The 10474-nt window shown below is 43.0% G+C and overlaps 1 protein-coding gene across 2 annotated transcripts; it reads left to right on the forward strand.

The window, feature by feature from the left end:
- The first annotated feature begins 529 nt into the window (after positions 1–529).
- Positions 530–9231, forward strand: AGT (angiotensinogen). 2 transcript variants are annotated; one of them, XM_042824902.1, is made up of 5 exons: positions 530–666; positions 2575–3394; positions 6253–6517; positions 7142–7286; positions 7563–9231. In XM_042824902.1, the coding sequence occupies exons 2-5, from the start codon at positions 2602–2604 to the stop codon at positions 7752–7754; spliced, it is 1395 nt and encodes a 464-aa protein (XP_042680836.1). In that variant the 5' UTR covers positions 530–666; positions 2575–2601; the 3' UTR covers positions 7755–9231. The 2 variants fall into 2 exon arrangements, with proteins under 2 accessions (XP_042680836.1, XP_042680832.1); XM_042824898.1 differs by having other exon boundaries at positions 531–666; positions 2578–3394.
- The last annotated feature ends 1243 nt before the right edge of the window (positions 9232–10474 follow it).

Consider the following 10474-nt stretch of genomic DNA (forward strand, 5'->3'; position numbering starts at 1 on the left):
GAATTCTGTTACCTGGATCTGGTGTCCTAATCCCTTCTAGTTTTCATCCTCTTCTTTCCAGCACATTTGCTTTGAAAAGGAAAATGAATAAACTGTTGATGTTATGGGTAGATTAAGAGGATAAAAATTGAAATATCCCACTCACTGATGTGTCACAATCACACTGACAAGCCATAAGTTAAAGATTTTTATCCAAGAAGAAAAATATCTGATCTGACTGCAAAAACTGCAAGCACAAGGAAATCTGCATTTATTTGAGTCTGGCACAAAATAAGCAGGGTTATTTTCAGGTCCTATAATCAGTTCTTCTGCATAACAAAACATCGGTGTCCATCTTAGTCAATGTGTAACAGCAGGCTGCACAAATGAGCTGGGTCGGGTTAAAGGTTGTGTATTGATCTTTAGGGTTTTTTGTGCATCGTCCAATGTTAAATTGCACTCGAGTTTCATTGGGTCCTTTCTGGTATGATTTAACTTTTTTCAGCCTTCCCACCCATGAGGTAGCTTTGTGCAATGCTACTGGAGACATTTGGGAAGGCCCCCAAATTGGGAAGGGCATAAATGCCCCTGCAGCCACCACGCACTGCTCAAAAGGAACCACAAGGAGTCTGCCCCAGAGGACAGGGCATCTGTGGGGGACAGCAGCACGGACACTAAGCACACACGGTGGGTTTGCTCTGAATGCCAGTTGTTCACCTCAAGTTTTCTTCCTTTTCTGAAAGGCTCTGTGTGGATTCACTTAGGGAAATACAGCATGTTTGCTTTGCACAGATCAGGTTGTTTAAGTGGCAGCAGTGAGAACTGCCCTCCTGCTGTTTCTGCCTGTGAGAGTTGGTGTGGTGGCTCTGGGGGAAGCAATCTGCCAGCACCAGCTGCTGTGAGGATGAAGGCAGAGAGTGGAGGGAATAGCAGCACCAGCTACTGCTGCCGATGTGCTGATTTAGAAGATGGGATGGGAGTAACTACAACAGCAGAAATTCCTTTTGTAAGCCAAACCTGTTAGACATGTGCCTACAGCCTGAGAATGTGAATGCATGTTAACAGACACGTACCTAGTGAGGTGTCTGTCTAATTACTAAGTGTCTATTCCTCTCAGGTTTTGCGTTTGCAAGAGGGTGGTGATACTGCAGACCCGAGCATTATTAGGCATGAAACACCTGGAGATCCCTGAGCAAAACGAATATTGTTATACCTTGTAAATCAGGTGGGGTGTCAGCTCTCAAATGGCTGGATTTAATCCATAGCACTTCCACTCTGTGTAAATTAAAGCGTTAGTGAGACAGACATTGCACTGCATCTTCCTAAAAGTGTCAAGCTACCAGGCTGGCACTACTTGGAGACTGTCACCACTCAAAAACTGGAGGAAGAAGGTGGAGATCAGAGCTTGGTTAGCATTTCGCTTGTTCAACAAACTCTGCAGAGACTGGAAAGGGCAATAAGAAGGTGAAAAGAGTTGAAACAAACAAGATATGACTCGTGGTGTAAAAATGTAGCCCTGAATAACAGCATTATGGCCCATAACAAGCATTACTCTCATGGAAGAGTAATGTCTTACGCATTTGGATTTCAACTATGTGAATCTGAAGCTGTAGACTACAAACCCAAGGAAGGTGCAGCAGAGTTATTAGTTATTAAAAAAAAATAATGATACAGGAGAAGTGAGAATTACAAATACAGAGAAGTTGTCAGTGTGTTTATGTATACAAGTGTATGTGGATATGTATGTGCACGCATACATGTTGTGCCTTTCTTGTAACCTATATGCAGCTGATCCCTTGTGCTAAAACACTGGTAATGTCCATGTTCAGGAGAAGTCTCCATTTCTAGTCAGGAAAAACAAGAGCGGCAGGAAACCTTTTACTGGAGAAAAGGATTACTTGTGCAACAGAGAAAAACTGAGTTTATCTTTCTTAATCCTGTTTTTAAGTGACGAAAGTGCTATGAAGATAAATACTTGGTTTCAGCGGCAACACACTTGTGTAAGAGAGCCTTGAGGCAGTTTGTCTAGAAGCTAGAATGAATGTTTGCACTGGGCTGTGGAAATATGAAGTGCTTTGTTAGTGCCATGCACTACACTGACTTGACATACAGAGCAGGAGAGCTCAGTGATGGGACCTTAAGAGAACTGGTTTTCAAACCCACTTCCCCCGTAACAGCAGGCAAATCGCTTAGCTTGTCCTCGTGTCAGCAAGATTTAGTGCAGCAGTATGCAGGCAGATCTTTGACTAGGTCCCAGGAGCAATATAGCTGCATTGTTATAATGTTTTGAAAGAACTAGCAGTCTAGTTTGCAAGCCTAGCTCACTGAGATCTGCAGCCCTGTTTCTTACAGTGCACAGTCTTCAGGTTGTGACAGTGGGTAATGCAGTCAGATCCACATTTAGCATTTTCCCATCTGCAGCCACTGAATCTGGTGGTCACTCCACCCTGGCCTTTTTGTTGAGCAGACAGTGCAGGCAGCACTAGACACTGCTTCCTGCCTTTGTAACACACGAAGTGCGAGCACCTCACCATAAAGGAAACAGCATTTATAAGAGGCTGATCAGTCTTCTTTCCTCCCTGCTTTTTCTTTCAGCAGACGCTGTGGAAGTGGTTTTTCAGCATGAAGCTGGCAGCAGACCTTCTCTGTTTGCTCCTGTGCTTCACTGCAGTGGGTTGCGATCGGGTCTACGTCCACCCTTTCAGTTTGAATGCTGTAAATGAGAGTGCCTGTGAGGAGCTGGAACACTTGGCCCAGGAAGGAAAGAAAACATTTGTGCCTGCCTCCATTGAATCCCAAACCACGCCTGCCTATGAAGAGGATGTGAAAAATGAAGTCAGGCTAGATTCCCCTAGCCTAAGTGTCCGTGGAAGGCAGAAACTTATCTACCTGAAGGACTTCGTACATGTCCTTGGCATGCGATTTTACAGTTTGCAGAGGGAAGCACGGCAGGGCCAAAATGTCCTGTTGTCCCCTACCAGTCTCTATGGCTCCTTGGCGTCTTTCTACTTGGGTGCATCCAATCAGACAGCTGCTGATTTGCAGGGTTTGCTGGGATTTGTTCCCCCCTCTGGAGACTTCGATTGCACCTCCAGGGTGGATGGGCACAAGCTCCTTGCAAGCCTGAGGACTATCGAAAACCTTGTCAAAACCCAGGATGAAGATCTGCTCTTTTCCAAGATGTTCTGCCTCTTCTCTGCCCCTGGCATACCCTTATCCCAACAGTTTGTGCATAACTTGCTCCGCTCTGCTGATGCTTTTTACACACGAGCTGTGGACTTTACAAACCCAAGTGAGGCAACAAAACAAATAAATGCCTTTGTGGAGGCCAAAAGCAAAGGCCAAAGCAAGCACATACTGACAGACCTCGACCCGACTACTGACTTAGTGTTCGCAGTGGATGTTCGCATGGCAGGTGAGAGGGAGGCAAGTACTTATGTTGAGGCAGACTGGGTGGAAGAAAGGTTAGCTACTGTGCTTCCAGGGTAGAAACAAGGCCAAGAAGTGAGAGAGAAGAGCTCACTCGCATGGGAACCTTGAGCACTGCTCCATGCAGTGTCCTGTTCCTGGGGTTCTGCCCACATGCCACCTCCTCTCAGCCAGCCTCAAGATAGCCAGGGCAATGGAGAAGAAGTGGAGGGGGTGGCATCAGGGGACTTTTCCTAGACCAGCTAAGGTGAAGAAGGGCTTGGGAAGGTGAATAATAGAGTGCTATGCATGATTTCTTACAAAAAAAGTATCTAAATGTCCTGAGGGGCTTTGGGCAAAAGTCATCTGGAAAATAGGTTTAAAGCAAACAAAAGCAATACCTTTCCACAGGCTAAAGGAAATATCAAGGTCAGAAAGTAAGCCACCAGTTAAGGAAGCTGGGAGAATATGCAAAAACTAGAAATAGGGCAATCTCATAATTATGTGGTGTTATTCCATTGCTAATGTGCCAGAACTCCCTCTGTTTTGCATCTAAGAGTGTAGTTGGTTTTCAGCATCCTAATGCCTGAATGCAATATCAGAGATGGCAAATTTTTGGGCAATCTGTGTAACAGTGACTGTACTTCAGAAAATTTGCAGTGAATCATAAGTTTCTAAGTGGGCTTCTACTGCCAGCACTGGAGCTCTGGTGTTCATAAAATGCTTTTGTACCTTTATCTTCTCAACTGCAAACTTGATTTCAGATTTCCTTTGCCTTTCATGAGTGCTGTCAGAGGATGCTCTGTAATGCTCATTAACTGACCCAAATTCTGCAGAAGAGGTGTGACAGACCATTACCTTTTAGTCAGTGTGAGGTCTACCATAGAGATAGCACTACAAAAATAATTTTTTGAATTGAAGACTAGGATGCAGAATTTTCTTTTAACAGAGAAATTTTTCTTTTTCTATATAGGAAACTTGTAATTTTATTTGCTTAGCAACACGTCTGAAGCTCTGAACGGCACTAGGTCAGCTGTTCTGCCTCCTCTTTCAAAACAATGCACTTGAGATGCTGCATTCTCCACCTGTGGGCTGGAGAATATTGGCTCAAGGATGAAATAATTAGATAAGTAACTCTTTATTAATAAACGTGGGAAATGGGTGGCAGCATTGGCTTGGCCATTTGACTACGGAGGGACAACAATGACAGCTTATGCTGTCTTGTTCCATGTTCTGCCTTGTAGCTGCAGGAAGAAAAAAAAAAAAAACCCAACATTTTGCTCTGACACATATTATAGAGGTTTATGAAACGCTTCAAGAGCCAAAGGATTGATAGAATGATGTGGCAGAAATCTGAAGGCTAAATTTCCTCAAATAGTCTCAACTGCTGCTCACTTCTCACAGTTGTTTTCACATTTATAGACTTACTGCTGAGCAGGAACTGCTATTCAGAATCCAGCAGGGAACATTAAGTGCAAATCTTACTGATTCAACTTTTTTTTTTTTTTTTTTTTTGAGGTTGCAAAATAATTACCAACCAGTGAGTGAAGACACTGCAGTTGCATACATGATTTTAAACCCACTGGCATTTAGCAAAACAGCGTACAACGAAATGGTGATATTCCCAAGCAGCACCCTTGCTTCGGAGGGCAGACTTTCTGCATCCAAAGTCACGTTAAATGCTCCAGAAGCAATCAGCTTCCTGGCATGTTGTGTTAAGCCTTTCTGGAAGCTCCTTTCATTTAATGGGAATGCAGAAACTGCCTGGAGCTAATCCAAGGTCTGTGCCCTCAGGCATTCACCCTTGCCAGAGGGCAGTGCTGCTTCGGGGAAAGGAGTGAGAAACACCAGTAGGCAGCCTACTGATCACTTGCTGCCTCACAGAGTTGGGCATCACTTTATTTTCCCCTCAAGACCAGGTTAGGTTTTTAAAAATCAGTTACTATCCCAATTTAATGCATTTAACCTGAAATTTCAGTTCTATTCATTTCTCTTTTAATTCTGTTCTTGGCTTCTGCTCTCCTGGGCCTAAGTTTGGCAAGGTTACAGATGCTGTGAAAGTGGCTCGTTACTGCTTTCAGGTGCTTTCTCTTTCTCCTGAGATGTGGAAAAAAAACAGTGAGCAACTCTTTTCTGTTATTTTGTTGTGTTCATAGAATGGCTTAGTTTGGAACAGAGCCTAAAGCCTTCCCAGTTTCAGCCCCCTGCCATGGGCAGGGCTGCCACCCACCAGCTCAGGCTGCCCAGGGCTCTATCCAACCTGGCTGAGAGCCTCCATGGATGGGGCACCCACAGCTTTTCTGAGCAGCTGTGCCAGTGCCTTGCCTGCCTTGCATCTGCCTTCCTGGCTGCCTCAGCTGTGAGAGGGCACTGCATAAGGGCTGCCCTGGCAGATGGGTTCAAAATATGCAGCTGTTGTGCACAGTCATCACAGCTGCATGGGGGATGTAGAAGGAATCCATGTCTTCTGCATCTCACTATAAGCCATTCAAGAACTGCTTAGCAGCTTGGGAGGGAGTAAACAACTGAGCAGGCAGACATTTCGGCCAGCTTTGTAGCCCTTTATGGTTGCAAAAAGTGGTATAAACACAGCAGTTTTGATCAGTCTTGATAGCATTTCAGAACCTGTGCTGTGAGTCTGTCCCAGCCTCTGCCTGATGCTACCAAAAGGCGTATTAAGGTAGGTTACACAAACTTGCAGTAGCTAAATGCAATTGTACATGTGCAATCCTTGTCAGAGACAGTGTGTTATAAACAAACATAGCCCCCAGTTAAGGGGCAGAGGGGAGAATGAGAAAGAAGAATCAATTTAAATTTTTTTTTTTGTTTGTTTGTTTTTTTGTTTTGTTTTGTTTTGTTTTTTAGTGAATGCTAAGAAAGCCTCTCGGATGAAAGATCCTCAGGAGTTCTGGGTTGATTCAAACAGGGCAATCTCAGTCCCCATGCTGTCAGTAACTGGGACGTTCAAGTACATGACCGACACCAGTGAGACCTTTTCTGCAACTGAAGTCCCTGTTGGCAAGAACGTTCTGCTGGTGCTGCTGCAGCCCATCAATGGCAATGACCTGGACAAAGTAGAGGCTGAGCTTCCCTTGCAGTCATCAGCCTGGCTTGAAAATCTGTCCCCAAGGTACATTTTGGACACCATATGATTTCCTGTAAGAATGAATGGGTGAGGGTGTGCAGTGCAGCTCTGCCTACTTCCTGCTCTAGAGCGAGGTTTGGATCCTGCCACTGAGAATGTAGCATTTAATGCAGAGATGCACAGAAACCCAGGGATGCCACATTATTAGTAGAAAAAACTTCCACTGTGTGGCAACTGACAGATCTATACAATGTGAAATGCGTTGCAACAGATAGGTGATGACAGAAGGACAGGCACAATAGAAAGGTGCTATAAAGGAAGGGAAGATGATTGCTGACCCGTATCAGAAGATTCCAAGGTTCACAGGAGAAAGTTTCACCAAGGAGGGATCCCCAACCAGAGATCCTTCCCCTGTGGGGGAAGCCCTTAAATGAGGCCTAACAGAGGTGCAGCCAGGTTCCACACCTTCTGGTCACACAGCTGAAGCGCCTTCACCTGTGCTTCCAGGGTTGACCAGGTCCATCCTCCAGGTGCTCTATCAGTGGTTCAGGTCCTGACTCAACAGCTGCCCAAAAACTACCCAAACACTCTGCTCTGATACTACAGGATACACTCTTCTTTTTTTTTTTTTTTTTTTTTTTTTTTTTTTACTTTTTTTTCCCCCTCCAGAAAAATTAAATTAACTTTGCCTGAGTTAAGAATAGAAGACAGCTGTGATCTACAAGAATTTCTTGCAGATATGAAACTGCCTGCACTGTTGGGGAAGGAGGCAGATCTCAGTAAAATAAGCAACGCCCACCTCACTGTTGGAAAGGTACAGTACACATCACTGGTGTTCAACAAAATATGCCTCCTGTAGCTGTATAACTTCAGAATCATAGAATTATTAAGGTTGGGAAAGATCACTAAAATCATCCAGTCCAACTGTCAACCCAAGCTTTTTTCTCGTTATGGAATGAATATTTCAATGGCTTATTTAACATCCATGAGCCTGGTGGTTATGGCTGATCCAAGTAACTGATTATTGCATGTGCTTTTTTATTTACTTAAATTCTTATCATATCCTGATGCCTCACCTTTTGCGTTACAGATAATGAACAAAGCCTTTTTCAAACTGAGCAGCGATGGAACACATCAACCAGAAGACACCACAGCACAGGAAGAAGATTCAGTGCCCCAGGAAGTAATGCTGAACAAACCGTTTCTTTTAGCAGTCTTTGAAGCAAAGTCAAGGGCAATGCTTTTCCTTGGTAGAGTAACAAACCCCCTGCAGGAGGTTTAAATGCAAGCAGCAAGGAAGAGGGGAGAAGAAAAAGGATGCACATTTCCCATCACCTTTTTGTACTAATAAGCTGTTTTTATGATCATGTTGAGTGCTCTGCCCTACTTGTAGGTCAAGGGGAAAGGGTTTGAAATACAGCTTTTTAAAAACTAAAAAAAAATTACAACATCCCATCTTTTGTTTCATGCAAACCACCCAGTTCCCTTCTTTCCTTCTCCCCCTCTTCTCTTCCTCTGCTCCACCGTTTTTCAAGGCAGTGGGGATAAAACAGTAATCAGCAAGTCAACTTACACTGTTATTTTATAAGTGCAAATGCCACTTACTACAGAAAGGTAGGAAAAAGGATCAGTTTTGCAAGACATCTCTCCAATTTTTCAAATTATCCACAGGGACTTCTAGCTTGATCAGCAGTATTTGCCTTTAAAATGCTGCCAACAGCATGGGAAGGCTTTACTTGTACCACTGAGACAAGATTTTGCCTTGCAAGCAAAAACACAGTTATAGAAGTTTCTTCTTTCTGCAGCCTCGATGGACACATTTATTTCTCAACTCCGTGGAAAAACTAAAAATAGGGCTGGTAGCATTAATGAATTGCTGCAGATGAATTCTCATAGCCTGCCAGCAGTTTCTCTGATTATTTAGAAAAAAAGAAAAAAGAGGCCCACTTACTATTCCAATACAATTTCATTACTTAGAATATTTACTGATCTGAGATGCATTTATTACGGTCTTATGGTGAAAAAAAGAACATTACTGGTTAGAGGTAAGATGTGTAAGCCTTAACACATCCAAACTATATTTTCTGAGGGGGGAAAAAAAAAGAACATTATAGTATTAGTGGCAGTAATCTATACTAATGGTGGGTGTGCTGCTACATGTTAATAAAATGGTTTTAACAGTCCGAATTTTAGCAGTCACAGAACTTGGGAACATTAAACTGGAACAACAGATTATTAAGAGTTGAATCCTGAATGAGAAAGAGAGAAACTGGGAGTGAAATCTTGGTACTGTAAAAGCCTGCAAGAGCTTTTCCCTTTGATTTTATTGGCACACAGACTTCCACCTCACATTTTTAGATTTGCCTTTGGAGCTGATGGCATTCAGACAGTAACTGCAAACCCCTCTGCAGTACGATACCAGATGTATTCCACAGGGAGCAGTATCTTACTGTCATCCACAGCGGTACAAATTTCTATCTTGCCCAAAGCCACTCATGTCAGCAGCTAGCTATCGGTGCTACAGATACACAGTGGATTCTTCTACTTAATAAAAAAGACTATTAATAACACAACTCACTCTTGTGAGTACTAGGATTTCAAATGCTGTAATATCCATGCATTTATCTAATTATTCTGTATGTATTCCTGATGCTTTAACATATAAATACTGTGCTTGCAATATACACAGCAGCAATTAACTATGAATTTGCAGAACAAGAAAGCTACAAATAAAACCGACTTCTAATTGCTTTGCCACAGTTCAGTTGGATTTATGCCTGTAACAACTAAATCTCTTGTTCTAACTTTTGAAATTTGCTCTAAATCAGATTTATGTTTTACAGGACAGTAAGTTGCAAATTACTGCCACCGCTATAGCTGTAAGCATGAAACAGACAGCTTCCAAGTATTCATAAAGGCTCAATTTAAGTTATTCCACTTATTCATTGAAGCCAGAAGGTACAATCAACCGCAAATAAAACTGCAGATCATAAAAGTTTCCATTTTTACCATGAAGATGGGAGTGTAATGTAAGGGAGTCCCTGGCAATGATGCCATTAAGTTCTAGGACAAAACACCATCATTTGTAGTTGGGGGACTACAAGATACTAAAGGACTCCATGTACTGCTCAGTATTACAGAGAAGAGAAACAAGGAAAATACTGGCAGTAGAAAGCAGCTGTCCATTGACACCCTGAGGACAAAAAGGAAGAAAGTAGATGCATCCAGCTGGATGCCTAAGTCTGAGAGTCCAAATGGATTCATCCTAGGGAACTCACAGCTGGCTGATGTTATTGTAAGACCTATTTTTCAATGGTCTTGTGAATCTGGAGGGGTCTCAGCTGATTAGGAGCTGGCAAATGCAGTCCCAGGTTTCAAGAATTACAAGAAAGAAGAGCCTGCTAATTACAAGCCAGAAAATTACTCTGGGAGTTATTGAAAAACATCTGAAAAACAATGCAATCTTTGTTCACCATCAACATGGAATCACGAGAAATTGTTTAATGAACTTGTATCTCCTTTTATGACACAATTACCTACTCAGTTGACCAAAAGAGGCCACCTGATTTAATCTTTTTGTATTCCAGCAAAGCTTTCCATGGTGTTTCTCACAGCTTTCAAATGGAAAAGATGTCCAGCACATAGCTAGGCAAAAACATAGTATGATGGGTGAACAACTGGTTGGCAGGTTGGGCTCAAAGGGTAATAGTAGATGGGGTTACATCAGGCTAGTGCCCAGTCACTGTTAAGGTTCTCCAGGGCTCTGTTTTAGGTCCAATTCTCTTCCGCATTTTCATCAATTGCTTGGATATAGGACTTGAAGGCAAACTAAACAACTCTGAGGACAACACTAAATTGGGAGGAGCTGCTGACTCCTGTAAAGCGTTGCAGAGACATCCTGATGCACTAGAGAGCTGGACAATCACCAGCTGCATAAAGTTTAACAAGAACAAGCTCCTGCTTCTGCACCTGGGATTGGGCAAGCCCTGGTATATGTACAGC

This window comes from Centrocercus urophasianus, unplaced genomic scaffold, assembly GCF_019232065.1.
Source record: "Centrocercus urophasianus isolate 14NV4802_14NV808 unplaced genomic scaffold, USGS_Curo_1.0 seq_10, whole genome shotgun sequence".
NCBI lineage: Eukaryota > Metazoa > Chordata > Aves > Galliformes > Phasianidae > Centrocercus > Centrocercus urophasianus.

What these genes read in the sequence shown, in the direction of transcription:
- AGT (XM_042824902.1), top strand. Translation starts at nt 2,602, where the DNA reads ATGAAGCTGGCAGCAGACCTTCTCTGTTTGCTCCTGTGCTTCACTGCA. An exon ending in AGTGGATGTTCGCATGGCAG is followed by an intron (nt 3,395 to 6,252) that starts GTGAGAGGGAGG and finishes TTTGTTTTTTAG; the next exon opens with TGAATGCTAAGAAAGCCTCT. An exon ending in CTTGAAAATCTGTCCCCAAG is followed by an intron (nt 6,518 to 7,141) that starts GTACATTTTGGA and finishes TTCCCCCTCCAG; the next exon opens with AAAAATTAAATTAACTTTGC.